The 27,551-nt window shown below is 42.3% G+C and overlaps 1 protein-coding gene across 1 annotated transcript in view; it reads right to left on the bottom strand.

Moving 5' to 3' along the window:
• PRR5L (proline rich 5 like) overlaps positions 1-27,551 on the bottom strand; it is a gene marked incomplete at its 3' end in the record, with an annotated part of 44,895 nt that overhangs the window by 586 nt on the left and 16,758 nt on the right. The window contains exons 4-7 of the mRNA XM_083603402.1: positions 25,906-25,963; positions 21,675-21,766; positions 15,946-16,086; positions 13,981-14,107 (exon numbers count right to left, since the gene is read on the bottom strand). Coding sequence (XP_083459528.1) covers positions 13,981-14,107; positions 15,946-16,086; positions 21,675-21,766; positions 25,906-25,963 — 418 coding nt within the window. The remainder of the gene's footprint in view (positions 1-13,980; positions 14,108-15,945; positions 16,087-21,674; positions 21,767-25,905; positions 25,964-27,551) is intronic.

Here is a 27,551-nt window from a genome sequence, read left to right as displayed (position 1 = left end):
TATGCACATGTGAATGTATATATACATATACATACATATATACCAAGAGAGAGAATAAAAAAAACCTATTTAATCCTTCCTTCAATATTGTTATCCAGCGGAGGAATGGGGAAGGGATTATGATTGTTGTTGTTTTATGTACATATATAATTATTTCTCCAGCATTGGTAATTTGTTTACAAACATTTGCTTTAAGTGACTCCAGAGGTTGTACTTATTTGCATAACATTAGTTTCTAATCTTTCAAAATTAATTGGGTTGAATTTCGCAACAGGGAAGCAGGTTTTTTTTTTAATTCCTGTATTTTCTAACCATGCAATCCTATCTTTGAGTTTACAAGAATCTGAAAAATGACAGCCTTCATCTGCACTGCTGTTTGTGCCTTGGGTTCAGGATCACATCCGCCCACCCATCCATATGCAGCATCCCTGCCCTGTTTTCAGACATTCATACCAAATGTGCAAATGTCAGGAATGGAGATAGAAAGCATGGTCCCAGTTCCCCCTACATGTGGAGAATAAGGACCATGATCTGTGAATAAGGAGCACGGCAGTAAAAGTAGCTTATTTTGTTGGGACTCCAATTCTCTTCTAGTTGTAGGCCTGCCTTCCCTGTCAACAACAAAACTGCTGTTCCAAGAGCCCCGGTGTTGTATTCAACTTTTAGTCAAAGTAGACATACTGAAATTAATAGATCTAAGTTAGCTGTGGCCACTAATTTCAATGGATTAACATTAGTTGACTGAAACCCTGTAGGGACTGCTTCTTTACCCACCTGCCATGAAATGCTGCCATGAAATGGAGGGGAAGGGAGATTAATAGCAAGGTACAGATAATGGTGATCAGCCAAATGATTCATGAAAGCATGATAAGATGCTTGTGAGATGGGCTAGAAGGATGAAAGTGTCCTCTTGGAAGGAATCCAGTCTGAGACCTTATGTGCAGGATGTATTTTTTGTTTATCCACTGGCCTACTAGGGGATGACTGATAGTTGGCTGGTCATACTACACAGTTGAGCACTGCCAACAATCGCAACCGAAAGGTGTCAGCTTGGGAGAAACTGAGGGCTGCAGCCAACACTCCTCTCTTTACTCCCCAAAACTGTTCCACAGAGTTAGGGAAACCCTCATAACAGATTAGGGGTACACAAGGAGAGGAAGTCCATTACAACACACACACACACACACACACACACACACACACACTTAGAGGTGAAGAGGTCTCTGGCTAAGGCTTTGTTTGTATATCTCTTGAAATGTTACGCCAACCCTTGGGTGTATTAGAGTGATATATTGCACAATGTTTTTAAAGCCACATAATCCACCTTCGCTTTGAATGTTAACACCGCAAAATAAGCAAACAGCCTCTAAGCTTAAAACGACCAGCATTAGTAGCCCTAGGGATTTACATAAAGCTAGTATAAATTTACTCAATTCAGTAATCTTCATTGCATCAACTTCATGGATATGGCTAAGTTATCTAATGAAGCCTCTCGGGACTAAGTCCTCTCGGGACCAGGTCAAGCATTTGCTCTCTCCTCCGCTCCCTTGCCAGATTCAATCTGCAGAAGATGGTAAAAGTTGCCATAAAGCTAAGATGGAAAACACTGGTTTTTTGTCTGCCAGTATTTTTAAAGCTAGACTTTGCAATGCTTAGAAAAGAACAGCATTATTATTATTATTATTATTATTATTATTATTATTATTATTGCTGATTATAATGGCAAGAGGTTGAATCCGGAGTGCCATACTACAAAGACAGGAGCCTTTTCTTTTTGCTGATTTCCCCTTCATCTCCCCACAACTGTTCCAGAGCAGATCTTCAGTGGGTACAGGGAGAAGAGGGGAATCAGCAAAGAAAAAAAGGGGAAAAAGTCACCTCTTCCCTTCTTCCTTCAGTGTTCTGTAAGCAGAGTAACACTGACAGGAACTCTGGCTCCAAGCCAAAATAATTATTGCAAAATTTTATTACTGCAATAAGTTTCAATAAATAGTTGAGGAATATAAAGCTCTTTATATTAAAGTCTTCTGGCACATTCCCAGCAAGCATGAATGGGAGGCAATCAGCACACAGAGAGAAAATCACAGCCAACTATTCTTCATGCTGTGCCACAGACACTTCAGAAATTGTTCCCTGGAGAAAAACAAAAGTGAACTTGATTTGTACAAGACACCAGATTTTAAGGACAGGCAGACCTGGAGTTTGGGGACTTCAGATAGTATCCTTAAATGATAAAATTATCCTGGATCTTTAATATTTTTGTTCAATGTTATTTGTACCAAAATTAAGCTTTCTGAAGCTCAGTTCAATTCCAAGCTAATATGCCATTATTCTCTCAACTACCACCCTAATTTCAAATATAAAAGGTTGTTAAAGAGTATCGAATAAACTAGCCTGCATTCCCCTTCCACCACCCCCCTCAAAAAATCTTCCAAATTACCATCTCTAAATTTTGATAGCAAGTATTTGACTGACAACAATAAACATGGTTTATGAAGCTCAAAACAAGGATTGCGACCAAGTACTCCTCCCTCATCTGTCCCCTTGCATGCTGCCTTCAGTTGTCTGTTGCATCCAAACTGGGAAACTCTACCTTAATGTCAGTTAAACCAATAAGCCAGGATCAGAGCCTGACTTACTCTCTTTTATCAGCAGCAACTGAACCACAATATATGCCTTGGTGTTACTTCCTAGCTTCATAAACCATAGCTGAAAAAAATGGGGAAGTTTGTCCCAGCCAGACCAGTATCTGCATGGCAAAGTGCACCTAAGCATTTAGTAATATCCGTACTAACTTAATGCACCTGGGAAACATTTCCTTCAATCCATTTCCTGGTGGTTATTTGAAAAATTGAAATCAAAGTTTAGTTTCTGAAATTTGAACATGAAAACGTGTCAAATTAGGACTCCAAAGTCTGAATTGTATGATTTAAAGAGAGGTCAGATTTCCTAAAAATACCATTTCAACTTGTAGCGCTAAGAACACAAATAAGAAGAGTCTTGCTGCAACCAACCAAAACGCCTTTCTAGTCCAGCACCCTTTCTGCCAACCTAGTTGCTCAGATGCCTATGGGAAGACCACAAGCAGGGCATGAGCATAATAGCACTCTCCCACTAGTATCCCCAAGAACTGGTTTCAGAGGCATACTACTCACCTGGCAGCAGTTATTACACCAGGCTGCAGGATGGGGGGGGGAGAAAGGTGTGCAGGGCCACTCAGTCAACACAGCTGAGAGAGCAGCAAGTTTTGACACCTGCTCTGTTGGAGCCCTTCCACTGCAGCTGGTCATTAGAGAAATTTGTAACTAAGATCTTCACCTACCTACCTCCCAATCCGTTTTCCTTTTGTGCTGTGTCTTTTACACAGATTGTAAGCCTGAGAATAGGGGTTGGCCTTTTGAGCGATCTGAGACTTTGTTGGCTGAAGATGGGAGAGACTTTGACAGGCAAGGCCTCCTTCCACCTGCCTTGCTCCACCCTCTAGTCGCTGCTTCTCAATTTGTATTGTATTATTTTATGTACTGTGGCCTGCTGTTGTTTTATTAATTATAGTTTAGAAAGTATTTAGTGTAACTGTTGAGTGGATTTCTGTTTAACTTTTATATGTTGATATTATTATTTTATAGTTTTGTTTTATTATCACATTTTTGTATTGCATTAGATTGTTATAAGATGTACATTATTTGTTTCTTCAGCTTGTAAACCGCCTTGAGTATTGTAAGATAGAAAGATGGTATACAAATTAAAAATGATGATGATGATGAATTAAAAATATTTAAATATTTAAATAAAATATTCTCTCCCGTACTGGAGGTAATATAGCCATGAAGGGTGTATTCTTCATGCAGTCATTACCTTTTATTCCCCATGAATTTGTCTAAATTATCTAAAGTAAGTGCTCTCATGGTTGTACAATGTTTTCTTTCCCTGTAACCAATGACTACCTGTGCAAAACATTACATCAGTTGGGTTTTGCACTAAAATAGACTCCCAGCCACAGTTCTTTCCAGCAAAATCCTTATTGATTCTTTTCACTGTTAACGTAATGTGTTTCACATACACAGTTTGATGAAGTAATAAGCTGCACGAAGATCAACACAGATTACATGGCACGGTATCTAACAGTAATGTGGCAGAAGAATACATAGCTTTTGAATATGACTACTCACATGTTTAGGTAGGGCAAAACCCAGCATGCCTTGCTCAGACTTTCACCCATGTCGTAGGCCTCATTCTCCTTCCTCTCAACTGCAGCACCCCTAAATCTGCTGAGGATGGTCCCCCAACCACCAAAAGTAGATACTGGAGTTACATGGGAGGAGAGGAAGGGGAAGTCCTGCTGTGCAACCAGAAGTCCTTTCCACTCATGCATGGACACCATTGGATTGAAGCCTAAGTCATTCAGGGAAATCATGAACAAGTTGTCCCCCTTTCATCTCTTACTTTTATTACATACAACAGAGAACTATTAATATACATCCATACAGGCAGCCAAGCTTGTTACTTTTAACCCTCCCTGGCTCCTTCCCTGTGGAACACCCTCTCTTCAGATGTCAAGGAGCTCAAGAACTACCTATCTTTTAGAATACATCTGAAGGCAGCCCTGTATTGGGAAGTTTTTAATGTTTGATGTTTTCCTATGTTTTATATATGCTGTTAGCCGCCCAGAGTGGCTAGGGAAAGGCAGCCAGATGGGCGCGGTATAAATAATAAAGTTGTTGTTGTTAACCCTTAAAAGCTCTAACACAGCTCCTGAGTGTCTCATGGGAGGGTCATTTGAAAGGCAGTACCTCATCTTTGAAATTCACTACCTACACACTGATGAAGTCTCTTCATTAAATGGACTCTCCTTCCTTGGCGGTTTTTAAGCAGAGGTTAGGTGGCCATCTCCCACGGATGTTTTAGTTGAGAGTCCTGCATTGCAGGGGGTGCAACTTGATGACCCTCTGGACCCCTTCCAACTCTACAATTCTATGATTTTATGAAATGATATTTAGCAGCTGGAATAAAGCTTTCCTATTTTAACAAGGCTATGAAGTTACTGTTCAGTCCTTTTTACCGTTTTACAGCGCAATCCTAACTAAAACTATTCAGAAGTAAGTCCTACTGAATTCAATGGGGCTTACTCCCTGATAAGTGCGACTAGGATCACAGCCTTAGTGCGGAATTCAACATCCCACTGTGGTGAATGTCCCATCCGTGCGACTTAAAATGCAGCAAGGGGGAGTGAACTTGCTGAGTTTTAAGCTGCTACTGTGTACACAGCCTTCATTTTCTCAGTGCTTCCAACTGTATTTCCCACTGGGCAGAGGACAGAAAGGAGAGAGATTCCAGCCTCCCTCCCTATCCTGGGCTGGCAGGAGAAAAGGCAGGTGTGCAGTACTGGCCAGAGCTGTGACTACTGGATAAGGGGAGCTCAAGGCAGAGCATGGGGGTGGTAACAACTACTGTATTTTTCTGTCTATAAGACGCCCCCATGTATAAGACACTACCTATTTTGGGGGACTCAGATTTAAGAAAATGGGGGGAGATGCATCCATGTATAAGACACCCCCTAATTTTTGACATTATTTTTAAGGGAAAAGACCTAGTCTTATACACTGAAAAATACAGTACTTTGAGTTTTTCCCTGCTGCCATTTGTAATTGCTGGTCCCAATTCAAACTGAACCTGGGAGAACTTGCCCTTTTCTCCATGAAGGGTTATGAAGTGAGACACTAGCAATACTTTGCTTTCCAGCATCAATAACTGATGCTGTGGAATCATAAGACGTCTACTGCACTTTGGCTTCACACACACACACACACACACACACACACACACACACACAAAGGTTAGAGCATTCACTCCCACGCAGAGGCTCTCCCGCTGGTACGGTAAAAGCTGCGCACAGTGAGGACGATAGCAGCATTGTCTGGAATGCAGTCTATCTTTCTGAGCAGCAAAGGGAAGATATTCCTCCAATTGTCACTGTGTCGTGCATCTCCTTCCCCTCCTGGCCTTTCAGCTGGAAATGAATATCTGCTTCATTGTCTGAGCTAAGAAATCGTTCTAGGGTGCCACTGGAGCAGCAGATTTCTGCATTCCATCATGGCAAAGGCCGCATTTCAGCAATTACTTATCACCGGCTGAAATAATGGGGCAGAGGGTAGGGGTGGAAACATGACGGCAAAAAGCAACTGCCTGGAGATATGAGCAAAGTATGCCTCTGCCATGCTAAACTAGCAACCTGCCTTTCTGATGCCAAAGCATGAATGTATTCCTAGCAAGTGGACTGGAGCCAAGAGAGCTGCCAGAATTCAACACACACACACACATACACACGATGGGACATAACTAGTCCAGGGAATGCCCTACTGATGGTCAAAAAATTCAAAAGTCAGTGAGGCACAGATGGGGAACCTGTAGCCTTCCATGTTGCTGTACAGGAACAAAGGAAGCTGCCTGGTACTGAATCAGACCATTGGGACCATCCAACACAATACTGTCTACACAGACTGGTAGTGCCCCTCCAAGATTTCAGATCTGCATCTCTCCCAGCTTTAGCTGGAGATACCATTGATTGAACCTGGAACAGCAGGCGCTCCACCACTGAGCTTCAACTCCCATCGTGCCTGACCATTGGCCATGCTGGCTGGGGCTGCTGGATACTGGAGGGCAACAACATCTGGAGGGCACCAGAGGTTCCCACCACTGCTATGGAATGTTGAACAACTGGGAAAGACAGGTCCCCACCCCCCTCTGTAATACAGGAGAAGCATAATAAAAAATTCCTTCCAGTAGAACCTTAGAGACCAACTAAGTTTGTTATTGGAATGAGCTTTCATGTGCATGCACCCTTCTTAAGATACACTGAAACAAAAGTCACCAGGCCCTTATATATAGTGAGAGGGTGGGGAGGGGTATTACTCAGAAGGGTGGTGGGAATGGGTGATTGGCTGATAGGTGTGGTAAACCTGTTGACAACTGTTAATGACAGTAGAAGCATGTTATGTATCATGAAAGCAGGTGAAAGCAAAGGATATTTTTTTATTCCAAAGCAGCCATGTGGGGCCTCAGTTCAGTATGTACTCCTGATCCAGACTGGGAGCCCATGCTGGTTTTTCTTAGAAATCCTCTCCCCACTGCACTTTCTCTTCAAAGGTACAGTTTGCTATAATCACCTTCAGCGACAAATAGTAACTATGAAGGGAAGGGGGAGTGATTTTCAACAGACGCAGACCTGGGCCCAGATCGCATCCCTGCACAGCAGTTTCTCCTTCAAAATAAAAGCAGTCGGCCTGAGCACACTTTTCTAAAATGGTGAATAATCTAATGCACAGTTTGACTGTTAGCACCACAGAGCATTTGGACACTCTGCAGACCAGCTCATGGAATCAAGCAATTTGTTGCTGTGGAACTTGTTGCAGTTGCTATTTATTAACTGCCTTCCACATAGATACCTCAAGGTAATGTAAAAAGAAAAAAGAAAACAAAATGAAATGAAATGAAAACAGTTAAAACACAAAATACCAACAGAATTTGTCGTGGATGATTTAGCTGAGATTCCTGCACTGCAGGAATTCTATGACTGTGAATGATTTTAAGAAACAAAAAACAGTATGTACACCCATGGCAGAAACCTATTTATCCAGCTGGAGAAGCTTGTCTGAACAAAAATGTATTCAGATGCTTCTAGAAATTGCAGATAGTTTCTTGACAGGAATGGCTTCACAGAACACGGGTGGCCACACTGATAGCCCAGCTCAGTTACTATGGGGCAGACTTCCAATATCTTTGGAAACTTGCAGGAGAAGCTTTCTTGCAGACCACAGTGACCTAGGACTCAGCTACATTAAGAAACAGTGATTTGAACATGCTATAAACACACGTTTCCTGCACCAGAGAGCAGGAAATTTTAAAACACGATTTTCCATACAGATCTTTTTTCCTTTTGTTATAATGATCTAATTTCTGACTTATTTACAGCGTTCCTTCCGTCCTGTGTCTAGATCCACACTTAATCTCTCTAGTACCCTGGTCCTGATCTATATAAGGCCTTATATGTTAATACTAAAACGTTGAACTTGGCCTAGCAAGGTACTATATGCTGGTGGCAGTTTGGCCTCACAAACATCCTAGCCTTCACATTATGCAGCCTCCAGACAAGCCTCAAGGTTAGCGTCACATAGAATGTGTTGCAGTAATACATCCTTAAAGTTACCTATGCATGGACCACTGTGGTAAAGCCAAAATACAGGAAGCTTGTGAAAAACATGGTTGGAGAAACTCTATGGACTTTGATAGAGAAGCTTCCAGCTTACAAAACTCAGGTCTCTCCATGCTGTTCAAGTTTTCTAGGCCAAAGCTCATTTAAATTTCTGGATTCATTCTTTTCAAATCAGATGAGATGACGAGGCATCCGAATAGATGCTTTCTGCTAGCCAGCATATGATTCCACTTTTCAAAATTAGATTTTGCAATGGTTTCCTCCTGTATCTCATTTTTTGGCGGTCTCAACTCATTGCCTCCAACAGTCCCTTCCAACTTAGAGCAACAGCGATAAAAAGCAGCTGAAAGTGTATCTTGAAGGTGATGCATTCCAAAATCCAATAATGGCAAAATGGAAGCAACTGAGCAAGCAAAAAGCAAAACACTGCAGGCTTTGTTCCACAGCCCTGCACTACTACGACAAGCCACCCATAATCTTCTTCTGCTATGGCCAGACAACTCAGCAGATTGCTGCAGGCTGACTAAAGCAACAAAGAGAGAGAGATCAACAAGTTCAGCTAAGCAGATAAGGGATGCGACTAAAAATAGAAAGCAGGGTGAAACTTGGAACCACAGTTTTGGCAGATGGGAGAATTAGCATGGAATCATGCTAAGACCAGTAACTTCCTGTTTGGCTAGTGCCAGAATTATTACACTCACTTTATCTGAGTTAGTTGCTTATGCTATTGCATAGGACTAATGTCACCTGAGGAACATCCAGTTCCCAGGGCCGGCTCAGGATATTTTGCAGCCTGAGGCAAATGGTAAGATGGTGTCTTCACAAAGCTTTCACAACCAGAAACCAACTGGAATGCCAGCTGCACCTTCCTTCCAACACCAATGGTGGAATAGCATTCTTCCCTGTACCTCAGGTAGTAGGTCAGATTTGAGAGGGGGGACGGGACAGGCCCCTCTTAGATGAGGAACTCAGAAGGAACAGGCAGGAACTGTTGCTGCACCCTAGCCATCTGCCTCTTGAGGTGATTGCCTCACTTTGCCTAATGCCAGGCTGAGGGACCCCTGGTCCCTCAGATGATGTTGGAAATCCAACTCCCATGGCCAACAACATTTGGAGGGCCACAGGTTTCTTCTTAGGCCACTTAGATACAAGTATGAAGGAAACTACACGTCCACATCAGACACTATGAGAAACAGACAACAGACAACCAGTATGTAGTACAATGCTGTGGTGCTTCTACACAGTAGGCTAAGATTCAAATGAGTTTCTGAGAGAATTAAGTTAAAGCCGAGGTTAGTAAGATGTTGCTGCAAGCAAAAGGCCTGCAAACTAGAAGAATGAAGCAGAGGTGGAAAACAATATGAGGGGAGGAAGCTGATTCAGCTTTTTTGTTTCCACTTTCAGCTGCCACCTCATTTCCACAAATCACTTCTCACTGAAGTAATCATCTCATACACAAGCCCACGAATCCAGGCAAGATCACAGGAAGAGCGGTGGAAGCATCAGACATTATATAACCAAGATAAAAAAGCAAAAAGAGGCTGTAAAAGTGAGAAAATGAAAATGCTTTGTGCAAAGAAGAGATCATGAATAACTCAGTCATAAAACAGTTGAAAAACCATAAAAGGGAATGGGAGACAGAAAAGCTTTTGAGTGGAAGGAAGGGGAAATTAAGAAAATATCCACTCATCGTAAAAGTTGGAAGCCAGCAATCATGCGGGGAAAGGAAAGGGGGTGGGGAGCAAAATGAACTTGGTGTTGGAGCTGGGGAACAGACGAAGAAATGCTACCCCTACTCAGAGTCGACCCACTGAAGTTAATGGGCCTGGCTAACATGGGTTCATAAATTTCCCTGAGTCTCCTCTCGATAGGACTTAGTTGAATACCATCCTCTCTTGCCAAAAGCTTAACAAAAAGTCAGCTCTGAATATGCTCAACCAAAGAGGAACAAGAAGAGATTTCCAGAGTCCAGACATAGAACACTACCCAAGATTTCCACAACGTGACCCTTTAAGAGGGGTTGGTGAAAATTTAGTGAAAAAACCTTGGTCTTCAGCACCAGTTTCCTTTGTTCCTCCAAGCATTTAGGCTCGTGCAAATGCAGTTTATTTGACAGCCGCTGTCTCAGTCAGAACAGCCTGAGCGTCGGGGATTGAGGTGTTCAAAAATTTATACAACACCACCAGTTTTCTGGGCCTTTCATTCAAAATGCAATGAGTTATTCTGCGCTCACGAAAAAGTGGAGTGGAATTTCCCCCCCCCCCTTCATAACTGCCAATAGGTGGAGATATTGCTTAACTCTGCTGTCTGGGATGCTGAAGTCAATGGCTTTGAGGGCCTAATGATGTCTCTCACGTCCCTCCAGCATCCCCTGGGAAAAGAAACATGAGGAGGTGTCATCCTCATACTCAATTGTTGGCTGCTTGCAGGGAGTTAAGGAAATACTGGAAACAATGAAGTCACATCACACATTGCTTTGAGGAAACTGTTACCAGGGAGATGGGGGAGGAAGGAAGATACTGGTCAGCGGAAATCATTTAAGTGTCTAATTAGTCTCTTAAAATGCCAGTGTAATTGGGAGTTGGGGAGTTGAGGCCTTTGTCTAGCTCTGTTGTCACTTTGTCTCTAGATTAAGCTCTTGCGGTCCCTTTTATTGCAGCATGGCAACATAAGGAAAGCAGTCCTCACTCAGCCCATCATATCTTTTCCACCCACATACTTTAATTGCAATAGAAAAGTACAAAACTCATGCTGGCTCATTTAGCCTTATCATTATTATTAATTTTTAGTCACTTTTTTCGCAAAAAGTGTCTCAAAGCAACGTACAGATTGATCGTTGGGGGGGGGGAGTCTAATGCATTCACTGTGATCTAATGTTTGATTAGTTTCTTAGTGAACGAAGGCTTTTAGCATCATGGATTTGAAAGGCTGTTCCTGTTGAAATCTGACAGGTGCTTATGATTCTGAAATGCCATTGCCTACTGAAATTGTTCATTTCACCAAGTGTTGTTGAATTAATTTGATTCCATGTTAGTCAGTTGCTCTGCATTTTATACGTTAAAATTTTAAGATGTTTTAAAAGTTTTATTGTACACCACCATGATGTTTATATGAATTGGTGGTTTATAAATATTCTTACAAATGAATACAGTAGCCAATAGTGTTTGTTTTACAGCCCATTAAAATAAAAGTCTTGTATCCATTTATTATAGTATTCCTCAATCCTGGTTGAAACATGATCCCAATCCTACAAACCTAACATGGGAAACAGGTGCTTTGCATATTTACCTACATGCACAGTGAATAGCACACACGTAACTTCTAAACAGAAAGCAAATATGATGGGTTTGAATCTACAGTCCTTTCAAGGCCACTGAGTTCATAAAACTGCTTTATGACACCAATCCCTTGTTTTATTGGCAGACAAAAAGATAGCAGAGAAGTTTCCCAAGAGTCACATGGCTAACTTTCAGGCAAAACAATTTCAGCACCGTGCAAGTCTGCATGCACTTTGTATCATTTTCCTTCTGGAGAAGGGTCATGATTTTATTACTTGTGAATAGCAAACTGTGCTGTGATTATGTTTGCACTGGGAGAAGTACATCTGGTTTCCTCAAGGCATGTATTTGTTGTGTAAAACCTAAGCAGCTGTAATCAGATATGGTCTTACCGCCCTCTTTCTTTTTTATAGAGTCAGGCAGCAAACTCCAGAAGGTGTGCATGTCCTACAAACAGACACTCTAGAGCACAGCTTTCTGAACTTTTCATGTTGGTTACACACTTTTCAGACACAATCATTTTGTGACACAGTAATTCAGTTTTGCTAGTAAACCAGAGGTTAAACTAGCCCCTTATAAGAGCATTTGCGCGACACACCAAGACATTGCAGCCGACACACCAACGTGTCATGACACAGTTTGGAAAGCTCTGCTCTAGAGAGATCAGCCCATGTCTCTCAGGCCTGTTATTCTTAACAAATATTTATTAAGGAAGAACCAAATGGTAACAATGATGAATCAAAGACTGTTTATTCAGAAGTAAGTCAATTTAAACCAAAGACAGCGAACGTGATGCCTTCCTGATATTGTTGGACTATAGCTTTCATCAATTCCCAGACAGTATGTTCAATGATAAAGAATTATGGGAATTCTAGTTCAGCAAGTTCTGGAGAACACCATGTTGGCTTTAAACTAAGTGGGCTTTCCTTTCAGATAAAAGACTGGACAATGCAGCTATATCCAGAGTGGAACTTCCACCCTAACCGATTTTGGCAAAACCCAGAAGTGGCTCAAGGAAGGAATATCAGCTGGCATGGGCAAAGGAGGATGCAACATAGCTCTAATTTGAACTAATAGGAATCAACATAGGAATCACACTCATGAGTCCTATACAAAGATTGGGTGCATTAGACCAATGACTGAATACTCAGGGGAATGCTATGTTCAAAAAAGTTGCTATGCTGCTTATCAATCACTTTCCCATTCCAACTTATTTCCTTCTCCTCTTCTACCCAGATATGGAGAGTTGCAAGTTCCCAACCCCTGGTTTAAATGTAAGGCTGAAAAGACAGGTGAGGAAACAAAGATGATTGTCAGAAGGAAGGGGAAATATAGATTAGAACTGGAGGAGTTGAGAGGCAAAGGGTCATGTCCACTGAACTACACAACACACACTAGATTACATCCAAAGACGAGGATGTGGCCCCACAGCTACAGGAATCACAACACAAAGGGAACACGTGTTTTTTGACAAGATGCCAGTTTCAAACATTCCTTGTCCAGTGATGGCCAGAGCTGGGAAAGCCAGAAATCATAGAGATCGGGGCAGCCCTCCTGATGTTATGGACTGCAACTCAGCCCCAGCCAGCATGGCCAATGGTCAGGGATGATGGAAACTATTGGGAGGGGACACACTGGCTAGCGGTGGTATTAGACAGTATTGTACTAGGGGGAGTGCTGATCTGACTTTATTCCCATTTCCTTGCCTACAACATAGCCCTGGGCGCTGGGAAGAGCAGCACAAAGTAGTTGTGATTGAATAACACAATTCCAATAGAGTTGACATTGTCAAACTATCAACCCTGTGATCAAGCAGAACATTGGCAACAGGTGTCTGATGATGTTGTGGAAACAAGGGGCTTGTGGATCCGGAAAGAACTACTACAATGGGTGTTTGGCAAGTTCCCTTGCAGGATAAAGGAAGGGAAAGAAACTAAACTAGAAACCTGTAATATGTGGCAAGATGCTTTTCAGCTACCATTTTTAAAAAATCAGATTTTAAGCACCTGCAGAACCAGGTTGTGAATACTGAACTCTCATTATCACTTGGTAAGACTCAAGAAGGAAAAAAATGAAGGCTGTTTCCATACAAACTAATTATGTTTAAGGCTTCATTGATTGGTATCTACTCAGGGATGATTTAAGCTTTTATTCTCCCATCTCCGTCTTGCACAAAGCTGCATATTAATTAGACCATGCTGGCTGCTGACAGACAATAGTTGTTGTTTTCTTAAAGAGAGTTGCAAGTGGTATGTGAGAGGCAGCACTCTTGATGTACAGTTCTTTTGTCACGCTGTGTTGTCTCTGGTCAAACGCGTTCTGCAACAATGCAGAGGCAGTACTAGCACGAGAACACACATTTTGGGTACCAATTTTCTTTTTGCACAGCCCTCAAGCAAACTATTGACCAACACAGATGAAAGTTACATTGGTTTAAGAAGGGATCTTGGGGGGAAAGAAACTCGAATGGCGTTGCAATACAATGCATCTTACCCAGAGCACACGTACTACCAGGGAAGCAGTGTTCTTCGCACAAACCGAGGTATGGGGAGACCACGAGTTTAACAAGCTCCTCCAACTGCATGAAGGCCTTACTGGGACCTGTAGGTTCATGTACTCCCTGTGACAAAAAAGCATCCAACAGATATGCATATGAACATATATATTTCTTTCACAATACTTTCAGAAGAAATATAATTGTGCACACAGGAAAAAGTTGTGGAAATGAAGAAAAAAGACCTGTTACATAATTATTTATCCTGCATGGAGCTTGCAACAAAATGCAGGTTGCTTTCAGCATTCCAGCCAACTCTCTTCGGGATACTATAAAGTTTCCATAAGTGGCTCAAAGAAGCCATTTGATTCCCCTCATAGCCTGGTTTTCTGTTTCTGTATTCCAATGGACAGTCAGCTTTCTGCAGCTCCTGAATATGCACAGTCATCATTGGGCTTGGGTATCTTTTTGAAGGAGGGCTGGGGTTAGAAATATTTGTACTTCTGCAAACCTCAGGGTTCCTCCAACATTGCAGTCACACCCCACTTGTTTCTCATTGACCCCATTTTGGCTCCCATACTGTTAGCGCTCAGTTCACTGTTGGTGATGTCCGGCCACCTGATATATGTTACAATGCAGTACTGTTAAGGATTTGAAAAACTTAAGACAACCATTCGGAGTAGTTCAAAAATACTTAATGCTTTACAGATGTACACCTCTTTCTAGAACTCTGCAGATTCAGGCTATGGTAAGCTATCCGAGCTAAAAAGGACCCCCTGCTGAGAATGCCCAGGTCAACTGAACCTGGTATGCAAATGTAACTTAACAGAACACCCTAGAAGATGGATGGGATCCAGTGGGTCAATGGGGTTGAATAGGACTTGCCCCAAGGGAAGACCTGTTCTGCTAAAATAAATATATAAAAGCCCTCTAAGGCTGGGACGCGGGTGGCGCTGTGGGTAAAACCTCAGCACCTAGGACTTGCCGATCGTATGGTCGGCGGTTCGAATCCCCGCGGCGGGGTGAGCTCCTGTCGTTCGGTCCCAGCTCCTGCCCACCTAGCAGTTCGAAAGCACCCGTAAGTGCAAGTAGATAAATAGGTACCGCTTTATAGTGGGGAGGTAAACAGCGTTTCTGTGTGCTGCGCTGGTGCTGGCTCGCCAGCTGCAGCTTCGTCACGCTGGCCACGTGACCCGGAAGTGTCTTCGGACGGTGCCGGCTCATGGCCTCTAGAGCGAGATGAGCACGGCTGGCCCGTACGGGCAGGGGTACCTTTACCTTTAAGGCTGAACAAGTAGAGTGGTGCAAGCTTTTCAAGCAGCTGCACCAAAATGGATTTAAGTGCTTGCTACAGAGGCAACAAAATGGATGGTGTAAGCCTGGGAAATAAGAGAGTGAATAAATGTTGAACAATCCTCCTACGAAGTTAGAACAGGGAACATGATTAAGCTATCCAGAGTAAAGTAAGTGAGAAAATGCAAAAAAACAAACAAACAAAAATCCTATGGTACTTAATGAAAACAACTGTAAGGTTTGAGGGTAAAATCCTTCATCATCAGTTGCATAAAAAGTACCAGAGATTGATTCCCCCCCCCCCCATGCGACAGGGAAATGAGGAGGAAGATAGTTTATAAAACAGATGGTATAGTCTTAGTTGGTTCAGATGAAAGACAAAATCTGCTTATTGGTATCCCTTTACTAAACGGTTTTGTAGCTAGTAACTTACAGCACAATCTTAGTTGTGTCTGCATAAAGGTAGGTCCTATTTAATTGAATGGGGCTTAAGATCAGGTAAGTGGGGTTAGGACAGCAGCCTTAGTCTATGTCATTCATAGCAATTGCTCAATTGCACTTTTCTGCTCTGCACTGGTTCTCCTCTTACTTCATAGTATACAGAAACCTCTCCAGGCCACCTACTCACTAGTCAAGGCACATTTAATAAGAAGAAACACATTGCTCCCCACCTGTAAAATCAGCAGCATCTGGACAATGGAAGGTGGAAGTTTGGTTTGGACCCGAGGAAGAATCTCATCCAAATTCACTCTTAGTAAGACCAAATCTCGGAAGCCGAGCAACGCAATCTGGCGAATAGTCAATTCTTGGCCCTGTATACACATTCAGAAAACAGTGGGGGAATTAGTGGCTGTTGGTGCTGGGGTACATTTAACTCCATCCGACACCAATTTCAGAGCAGCTGTAAATAATGCCAGGGGTTAATTTTATGCTTTCACGTAAGAACTGGGGAATGAAGGGGGACAGAGAACATAATGCAACATATGACTGGTCACATGAAGTTATAAACCTAGCCACTGCAGGCATGTGGATGGAGAGGTATTTACAGTGGCTGGTTAAAGAATCTGGGGAAAGGAAGACTTCCTACACAAGCAGGTAAATTATTCTATAAGTGGTAGCTTTCCTAGTGTTTGTTTGTTTAATGGCATTTATGAACTGCTGAATATTTTTAAAATACCTAAATTTTGTGCAGTATAAAAACAAACAATAACATTAAAACAATGCTTAGTAGTGCAATAAAACAGTATAAAAACAATAAAATAGAAAATAAGGAGATTCAAAGCAACTCCCAATGCTTCATTGCAGCGATGAATCTATCTCCCCCCCTCAGCCACAACCCAGTTAAACTGTGCCCTATATTCTCCATGGGAATAGTTATATAGGTAACTGCTCTGCAACCACTGAAGCAAATCTCTGGCTGGAGGGAATCCACGTTTGTTAATCATCAATTCATAACGTGGTTAATGATGCAGCTAACATCTTCATCAAAATGCAAAATAGGAACAAAAGCCAATGGCTCCAAAGAAATGCTTTGCCCCCTTTGGGTATCAGAGCAGGTATTTATGGGCATACAAGATAAAGCTGTAGAAAGTATGAGATTTCTGCAGGGTCGCAGCATTAGCTTTGTAAGTGTAAACAAGCTAAATCAAGCACATAGTTTATCTTGCAAATTTAACCTGCTGTGAAAATGTACTTATTCACATATAAAATCAATGACAGGGCTTACCAAGGATGGAAGTTTAAGTGTTATCTCTGCAAATGGGTGTCTTCAATCCATTGCTGAGATAACAGGAATGCAGGGATATGTGACCATTTGCAGAACAGGATGGGGAAGTCATAAGTGGTTCGCGCAAACATGCACACACATCAATTATTACCTGCAATGCACCAATTGTCCAAGACCCTTTCTACTGCTTCTGTGTTGGAAGTCTAGCTGGAAGTGGGGCATGGGGGATAATGTATCTGAAGAAAGGGGAACTTTCTAGGAAGGATCAGTGTTTGGAAAAGGATTAAGCATCTCCCTAGAGCCTCTTTCCCTCATAGAGTCTATTTCCTCATATCATTCAGTGTTACAAACACTTGGCATTCTCTCTAGTCCATTTTCAGGAACCAACTTGGCGAAACAATTATTTCCAAGTAAACATTGTGAAGTTAGACTTGTGAAGAGCTTTGTAAGGCTTTCAAGTTCTGCCATGAACTATGTTTGCTTTAAAAGCACATATAACTCAGAATGGCCTTTAACACACATACACAATAATGGGGGGAAAGTCCAGAGACTTCAGTTGTATTCCTTCCACCCCCCAAAAAAGTTCAGAGTTCAAAAAGCTTAACTCTGGACTTTACATGAATTTACAGAAACTAAGTTTAAAATTAATAATGAATTCTATTTTATAGATTACATAATCTTGAACCAAATTTAGTATTTGGCTGGCCATGTTGTTTTAAGGAAATCAAAACTTTTATTGAATGATTTGTGGAAAAGGAGATCCTGATGAAAGATCTCATTTATAGCAAAGTGTTGGTGCAAAGGTTTTGCAGGATTCTACACTATCATTCCTTTACAAAGGAAAGATGGGAGAGAGGGGAAGTGGTATGACATAACTTGAGAAAAATCACTATGAAGCTTTCACATATTTAAACTTTATATAAGTCAAGTACTTGACAAGTTGCCCCATAACTAAATAGGTAAATGGTATTACTAAGTGGTAATAAAAAGGTAAAAAAGGTAAAGGACCCCTGGACAGTTATGTCCAGTCAAAGGCGACTCTGGGGTTGCAGCACTCATCTTGCTTTCAGGCCGAGGGGGCCGGCATTTGTCCACAGACAGCTTTCTGGGTCATGTGGCCAGCATAACTAAACTGCTTCTGACACAACAGAACACCGTGATGGAAGCCAGAGAGCACGGAAACGCCATTTACCTTCCTGCCACAGCCGTCCCTACTTATCTACTTGTACTGGCGTGCTTTCGAACTGCTAGGTTGGCAGGAGCTGGGACAGAGCAATGGGAGCTCACACCGTCAAGGGATTCAAACCGCAGACCTTCTGATTGGCAAGCCCAAGAGGCTCAGTGGTTTTAGACCACAGCGCCACCTGCGTCCCTTTACCTAAGTGGTAATATTGACAGGTGGATTCAGAGCTGGTTGGAAAACTATTTTCAGACGTGTTCTCATAAATGAATCCTCTTCAGACTGGAGGGATGTTTCAAGGGGGCTGATAGTATCTAGCTCCCACCTAAGGTGGTACCTCCCCCCCAACACTGGGGTTTCTGAAGAACCATATTGCCATGAATAGGAAGTAAGAACTGTCTGGTTAGGTGCCACCATTCAGCTCTCAGACTTTCAAAAAGTTTGGCTTGGCAGACTCTGTAATAAAACATTTTTATCGTTCTTCAACCTTGGGGTCCCCAGATGGTGCTGGACTACACCTGCCAGCATCACCAGCCAGTGTAGCCAATGTTGTGTTGGGATACTGCCAGGGAGACAAAGGCCATCACTGCCTCCACGTCGTCTCCGGACGTCCATCGATCTCCCGTAGACACGCAGTATCAGCAATTAGCGACACGAGGTCCAGAAATAGATTGCCACATTCCTGAGCTCATGCACACTCTATCAGCAGATAATGCACACAGCGAAAGATGCACAGCAGGAGAGCATATTTACAAGTTTAATTCAGCGTTGATCAGAACAAAAAAACATGACTGCCTGCTTCAGTGTCTTCGACACCAAGTGAGAAATGAAAGCAACAGAAAACATAAACATCCTGTGAAACAGGAAATGCGCAGGCTGTGACACAAACATCCTGCTCCCTTTTAAGGTGGAACGGAAATATCCTAACATGTTGAGGGATGGTGGGAGTTGATCAAGGGTCTGGAAACCAAGCCTTATGAGGAATGGTTGAGGGAGTTGGATATGTTTAGCCTGGTAAAGAGAAGACGGAGAGGAGATGTGATAGCCACCTTCAAATATCTAAAGGGCCATCGCATGGAAGAGGGAGCAAGCTTGCGTCCTCCTGCTCTGGAGAGTAAGACTTGAACCAATGGCTTCACATTACAAGAAAGGGGATTCCAACTAAACATCAGGAAGAACTTTCTGACAATAAGAGCTGTTCAACAGTGGAACAGACTCCCTTGGAAGGTGATGGACTCCCCCTCCTTGGAGGTTTTTAAGCAGAGGTTGGATGGCCATCTGTCATGGATGCTTTAGTTGAGATTCCTGCATTACAGGGGGTTGGAGTAAATGACCCTTGGGGTCCCTTCCAACTCTACAGTTCTCTGATACTATGATTCTATGACATTTGGGGATCCAACTTTGGGAAAAAAACTGTCATAGAATTTTAAAATTGATGCTTATTGTTTAAAACCACATTGTGACGTCTATCTTAAAAGCAGTGTACCATTGGGTGAAATTGACTTCTCAGCTGATTTACACTCCAGTTCTGAATACACTACAAGGAAAGACATTTCACTTTTTTAAAAAAAAGTCTTATTTCCATTTAATATTTTAAGGATTGGGACATAAATCACTTTAAAAGTAGCAAGAGGGAGACCATAGCCTTCTAAAACAGGCATTCTCACACATACCGTCTATCATCTGCTGCAAGTATGGGAAATAAAGAGGAATGGGAAAGGAGGAAGAGAGAGAATTAATACAGACATCATGAAAAGTTAGTATATACATAGCAAAAAGCAAGTATTTCCAGTCTTCTAGACCTTTTGGAAATTGCCAGGTTGGGGGCTGAGTAGGAGGCTTGTATCATGCCTCTAGTAGATATTTTGGAGCCGGAATGGGGTGGGGGGTGGGAATAAGCCAGCCAATACCAGATTGCCAAGGGCAGACATAGAAGCATATGACCTTCATAAGAATTTCATTCTGTGGGAAATTTATGCTGCCAGAAGCTTCTCATGCCCAGACAAGATTTCTTCTTTGGTTCACAAGGTAGCTGTCTCTCATTTAGGTGACTCAACTCCTTGGGGGTACCATAGGGTGTGGGTGTGTGGATATTATCTTTTAGGTCCCTCAAGTTCAAGAATAATGAATATAGCAGGGAATGACTGAGTATTCTCTGCCCTCTTATCTCAAAGTAGCTATTTTAAAATACCTATTTAAAAGTTACTCAGTAGTTAGGATTGTTAGGGTCTGTCAAGCAAAGAATACATAGAATGGTTGGTCCTTTGCTGAAGCCAACTGAGTAAGAGGCCAACAAAAATTATGTTGTTTCCCTGCTCAAGGGAGAGGAGAATCCAGCCCATAAACAGCAGAAAAATTGAACTGCTAACTGTTGCAAAATGCACACCCTTTTAACTGTCTGGATATGCCTTTTGGCAAATCAACCCATGGTTTGAAAATGAAGAGCCAGCCTTGGAAATGGGCACTCCCTTCTCTCCACAGCTACCCTTCTTATTTTGTGTGTGCAATTTGCAATGTCTTGATAGGAACTACAATGACAGGAAATGATATACAATGTATACTATAAATTGTGGGGGGTGGGGATCTACTTTGTTTTTGTAATGGAGCCACTTGATCCACCAACAGGAGCCAGGTGGAAATGTGTGACCAGGGTACCCTCAAAATTCAAGAAGAGAGCATGTCTAAGTACATGCTCACCCTCAGAATTTGTTTTCAGTACCAGAACTTTCCCACAAAAATCCATTCCTGGTTATACACACACACCCTCTTTTCCTTTTCAGCAATCTGGTTTTTTATGGGGGAAGGTGAGAGGCCTTTCTATCTGTTAACCAATTGGGAGTCAGAAACACTTGTGAATAGAATGAAACTCACCGAGAGATCTACCAGTAGATTCAAATCTACTTTCTTCACATCTGCTATAAAGGGATTGAAAGGGAAGCCAGAAAGGAAATTTACGAAGTGCAGAAATCTTGTCCTTTAAGGAAGCTCCAGAGAGGTTCATTCTTTTTGACCTCTTGGGTGTTTAGATGTCAGTGGACCATTTGCTCCACATGACAGCTCCACTCCATTAGCATATCAAGGTATATAAAGATGTCAAAGGATCTTCACAACTTATCTGCCCTCCTTTGTTTTTTGGAAGTTTCTTCTGCCTATGTTTTAGCAAGTATGCCCATGTAAGTGTGGTCAAAATACTCAGCAACGCACAGCTGAACTGACTAGAACTGGTGGAAACCAGTTCAAAACATGGGTTGAGGAAGTCTGTTTTAAGGTACATTTGAAGTCACACAGAATTTGTATCCTATTAGAATACTAAGACCTCCTCTATATATCTTTTAAGTTCGGCAGTACATCTGAAGAAATCTGTGGTTTATACCTGAAATCTATTTCTTTACAATTTAAGTGTTGGGTGTCTCAACAGCTTTCAGAGAGGTAGTTTGTGGTAAGTCTGAACTGTATTCTCCTCCCTGCCAAGCTTATATTTTAACTAGACTTACCTGAACAGGGTAAAATATAGCCTGGAGTGTGGGAAGAGTCTCTGTGAAGAAGTGATCCCAGAGTTCAGATAGTATGTCAATGCGATTCTCTTCTAAGCAAACAGAGGGTGGGGTGGAGAAAAAGAACCTTGTTTTAGAACTTGGTCTCTGATATTCAGCTATACTCTACCCAAAGTAAGCCATCCAACTACAGGGGTACCTCTGGTTACGTACTTAATTCCTTCCGGAGGTCCGTTCTTAACCTGAAACTGTTCTTAACCTGAAGCACCACTTTAGCTAATGGGGCCTCCTGCTGCTGCCATGCCACCACCACACAATTTCTGTTCTCATTCTGAGGTAAAGTTATTAACCCAAGGTACTATTTCTGGGTTAGCGGAGTCTGTAACCTGAAGCGTATTTAATCTGAAGCGTATGTAACCCGAGGTACCACTGTATTGCCTAATTCTCTGTAAAGGCAGACAAGTCTTGGCAACTGTAGCTCAGTTTATGTTTCCACCTCTTCCAAGATATCGTGTCCTCCATCATGGAGGGCACGTGTTGTGGTGAGATCACCTAAACTGCCTCCCTGTTGTGGGGCGGGACCGTTTGGATAGCCACAACACCCCATTGATTGCCCCTTGGTTGCTGGGGTAGAAATTTGGTTTGTTGTGCCATCTATTGGCTACTGGGGGGCTATTTAAGCTGCTGCACGTTGCTGGGAGCTTTCTCTTTCCTACAATGTGCATCAGATCACCCTCCCACCCTCTCTATATTTAGGGCTGTTCTTTGGGCTTGCTATGCCTGTCTAGGGCTCGTCTGTTTTGAAGCAGGGGCCCAGTAGGAATTTTGCCACAGGCTGATTGGCTGTTGCCATTTGCTTTTTGCCTACTGTGTAGCAAATCGTCACAACTTTGTAAGGTTGGTGGTTAGGCATTGGTTCAATGTTTTGTGGAGGGGAAGTGGTTGGCTGTGCCTGCCCATCCATTGCTGCTGCTAGAGAATTCTGTTGCAGGAATCCAGGGGTTCACCTTGCTTTTGTCCGAACCCTGTCAAGGGGCCAGGGCCACGCCAGAGCCCCTGGGAGCATCTGGGGTGAGCTGTGAGATCAAAGCCAGCTTTTCGCTCCCCCAGGATGCTTTCCCTTACTGACATATGGTGGTGCCCAGTGTCAGTCCTGTTCCTGCCACCATGCAGGTTCAGGTAGTCTGGAACCAATGCCTAAGCAACCACTCACATGCTGTAATCAATAAAGTTATGGCCAAAATTAATGCCAAAAACCTTAAACTAAATTTTGTGTCTCTTGTGTCTTTATTTTGGGGGTGGTTCTGGGGGTCTTCACACGCAAAAAGGGGAAAAATGCTAGCCTCGGTCCAAAAATAACCAGTGTACCACACTGCCTTTGGCAAAGGTGATATGAAGCTTTTAAAGCAAGGTTTATCCTTTTTGTAGAAAGCAAAGAAAGAAAGAAAAACCTTGCAAATTTCTTTAGAAGCGGGACCCTAATGCTCAAAGTCATGCAAAATCTAGGTAGCCTTCAACTAAAACCATGAACACTTTATGGGAAAGAGGGGGCAAATGTTTAATTTGAGGAACTGACCTCCTTGTTGATTTCAGGGCATGAATATTCGGGTGCTCCCCTAAATCATACCAAGTCCTATGTTCTGTAACTGCAGAACCACTCAGTACCCATGGAATATAGTAAGCTATATCACCATTATAGTGGGTTGTATCTACTCAGGGTCAAAATCATTCGTGTAAATCCAAATTTGCATTGAACGTTGATACTGAATGTTGATACTGGTACCCATCTGGACCTGATTTTGTTTTCCATGGGATGTAAACATGAATGTGCATCTCCAACTAGTTTCTGATGTTGGCGCAGCAGCTTTCACAAAAATACTTTCAGGCACAACCCAAGTTGGCGCACAGCACAGATGCATATGTATGGAGATTCCCCTGCAGAAATGTGTCCTTCCCACTATTGTTATCCTATCAGCATGGTGTATTTCAAAGGGGCAGAGAAGGCATCTTCATGTCACACAGAGCAAGCAAGATCAAATGCCCCACCATCTGATTAACCAAGTAGCCCTCATCTTCACCACCGATGTCATAACTCCTGTGGTCACCAGGTTTTCAAACATTTTTCAGTTCACATGCCCAAGCCAAAGCAAAGGAGCACCTACATGATCTTTGGTATAACCATGGAAAATAAGCATCGCTCATTTCCCCCTGCCAAAAAATAAGTTTCAGCAGCCACAAACTGGCACTATTTGCATTCCACATAAATGTGAGTGATTCAGAAACTCACCACCCAGAAGCTGCCAAAATGAGCTTTTCTTTCCAATCTGGAACTATTAGTTTTAAGCTGCTGGATGTTCTCAGAGGCCAGAGGGCAGAACAAGCAGATAGATGCATGTCCTGGCTTAACCCACATATGGACATGGTTTCCAAAGGGACTGTGTGACTTATACTGCAGACCTCAAATTGAGTACTGTAGATCTGAATACTGCAATGTTACAGCCAAATTCCCACCTAATATAGCTCAGGCTCGCTTCCCAATAAGTGCGCTTAGAATTGCAGCCTGAGCAACCTATGGCCCACTGTTTTTCAACATAAAGTTTTACTACTTTCAAAATTAAACTTCAGGTTGTGAAATTTTTCCCATGGAGGAAGCCAACATTCTCCAGGACTAGACCAGCTGGAATTAAGTTTACAAGCTGAATTTTAGCAGCAAACAGCATATCAAATTCTGGAGCTGCTGTATCACACCCAATCTGCCTGCTGATTACTTGCTAGGAGAAGGTTCAGTCCACTAAAAAATAAAAATCAACAGAAGGAATCTCAGCATAAGAGCTACAAAAGGTTATTTGAGGAGCTCCTTTCTTCCTTTACTTTTGCAGGTTTGGGAACAGTCAGATCCAAGTGATAAAAAACTAGACGAGAGAGCCATACATGATAAAGCAGGCCCATAATTGAATCTCGCTTGTTTACCTATGACAAGTCACAATTGCCTCCTGGTAACCAAAACTAGAAGGGAATAGTTTCTTATTTTTCTCTTTTTGGGACATCAGTGAGTGACATACATGTGTACAGGCAAGCTAATAAACATTTTTGTGGGCTAGTAAAAAATTCTGAGTTTATTTCATGTCTGTGAAAAAGCCATATCCCATGAACACTGGAAGCCTTCCTGGTTTTGACAGTCACACACTGCCCATCTGAATCATAGGATATGAACAGAGAAAACCAGAATCCACAGCCTCCTGCTAGCAGCCCTTTACAGAGCAACAGGACCACCATCGCTTCCACAGTCCAGCAAATCACAGCGCAAAGGGGGAGAGAGCAGAATGATCTGGAATGATCACTGACCCAATGACCAGGCACCAATAACATCATGCGAGCAGATGTTGGGCAGGCTCAGCCCATCCCCACCCTCAGGATGCCCTTTTTAAGGATATTTTCCTCAGCTTGCTCAGCTGCCTGCACATTCAGTGAATGGAAGGAGGAGGCTGGTGCCAATGGAGAAATGCTTGCTTTACTGTGGCAGAGGGAAGTCAGCTCAGCCAGAAAGCCTCCACTTAACCCAAACGCTCCCTGACAGCCTAGCACAAGGGATCATTCTGTTAATTGTTCTGCTAAGATGTGAGAAATATCTTGCCGCGGTACTGCCAGCTAGAAATCCAGAAGTCACAAGATTCACCTTACCACTACTTATCTATTTTATAGAATTTCTGTACTGCCCTTCATCCATGGATCACAGGGTGGTTTACCATATAAAAACAGAAAATTACTCAACATAGTAACGAACAAAAACAATAACACACACAGTTGAAAAGGTCCTGGCCGCTGAATTCTGTAGCAGCTAAAGTTCCTAAGCCCCTTTCAGAAGCAACCCCATGTATACCACATTGCTAGATGTTAGCAAGACAATAAGGACAAAGAGAAGTGGGTCCATGAACAAGTGCTATATGTAGTAATTCCCACTTTATAAGTGATTATTTGTATTAGCTTTTTTTCTTTTAGGAAGAGAAAGTTACTTCCTCTGTGCTCCAATTAAATTTCTACTCTGTGCTATCATCAGGGCTCAGTTTCTTGCTTGTACAGAACAGGACCTTATAATACTTAGTCATGTGACTCACAGGTGTTGGTTTTTCCACAAAACCACCTAAGTGACCCAAGCCTGAAAAGATAACTCACAGGGCTTTTAGGGAACCCAGAGCCCTTTCCTGAAGTGCAGCAGCCCCTCTATACTTGCCTTCGCAAAGTTTAACCTTCTCCTCCATGAACAGCAAGCCCTTCGAAAGGAGCTGGTTCTACCAAAAAGAGAAGAGAAACAGATTGAACATACATGTGATGATTTCCATTTTTAAGAATGCTATTATAGTGGAATCACCCAACCAGGCGGCAATATGCTTTCAACCCAGTACGCTCTCAGTCATCCAGTTCTGTATTAATGGCAAAGCACACACTTGCAGTAATACCTATTTCATATAACTAAGCTGCCAAATGGTGTAGTAATTATCACTCAAAAACCACAGCCAGGAAATCTGCCCTTAGCCTATTCTTTCATACGATTATTCAGAAGCAGGGTCTGCATTACAGTTCAATTCAGTCATGCTTTATTTTTCAACTTGCCAACAAACCCATAAGTAGTACCATGATAGTTAAATTCAGTTAAACTGGGTTAGAATGTGCATGCAATGCTAATAACCAAAACTCCGCAACTGAGAAATCCATTCTGTGCATTTATCAAGTTCCTGGGAATAATGAATGAAAGGGCACGCTCTGCCTTCGATGTGAGCTTACTTGCAATTTAATCAACACACCACCACCAGAAATATGGAGTAGAGAATATCCCTTACATCAATAGCACACCTTGCATACCTTGAAGGTCCCATACTATAACCGCATCTCTTGCTAAAGTCAACAGCCTCCACCAAATTCTGCAATTAGAAAACTAATACAATAGGCCAATCTCTTTGGAGCGGCTAGAGACAGTCTCAGGAAATTAACTGTTTGTCTAAAATTAAAAATAAAGCACATTGTTATGACTACCCAGCTAGTCTTCCACTATGTCAGGAATTAGGAGTACAATACAATTTTTACTCTGCATATGACATCTTCAGTGTATATGTAGTACTTTATGGAATAAGCTGCTGCATAAAAGCAGCAACCTCAAGCTGGGTAGTGAAGAGAGGAAATAAAAGCAAAAATTAAAGGAGAACAAATGTTTTTATCTCATGAATGTGGCAGAAACTTCATCCATTACCTATCCTTTTGCCTTTCCTGATCATCTGACAATCAGCTTACCTTGGTGACCCCCATCATCTACTGTTATGAGCTGATAATAAAAACTTCCTTTTATCTACTTTCTAACTGAGTAAGTTTTGGAAAACTCAGCAGTGGCCAGAGGATTGGAGAAGATCAGTCTACATCCCAATCCCAAAGAAGGGCAGTGCCAAAGAATGCTCCAACTACCGCACAATTGCACTCATTTCACACGCTAGCAAGGTTATGCTTAAAATTCTACAAGGCAGGCTTAAGCAGTATGTGGACCGAGAACTCCCAGAAGTGCAAGCTGGATTTCGAAGGGGCAGACAAACTAGAGACCAAATTGCAAACATGCGCTGGATTATGGAGAAAGCTAGAGAGTTCCAGAAAGACATCTACTTCTGCTTCATTGACTATGCAAAAGCCTTTGACTGTGTCGACCACAGCAAACTATGGCAAGTTCTTAAAGAAATGGGTGTGCCTGATCACCTCATGTCTCCTGAGAAATCTCTATGTGGGACAAGAAGCTACAGTTAGAACTGGATATGGAACAACTGATTGGTTCAAAATTGGGAAAGGAGTACGGCAAGGCTGTATATTGTCTCCCTGCTTATTTAACTTATATGCAGA

This window comes from Podarcis filfolensis (assembly GCF_964270895.1).
Source record: "Podarcis filfolensis genome assembly, chromosome: 1".
In the NCBI taxonomy this organism is placed as follows: Eukaryota; Metazoa; Chordata; class Lepidosauria; order Squamata; family Lacertidae; genus Podarcis; species Podarcis filfolensis.
The sequence above is the reverse complement of the archived record's forward strand: the minus strand, read 5'-3'. Positions and strand labels throughout refer to the sequence as shown.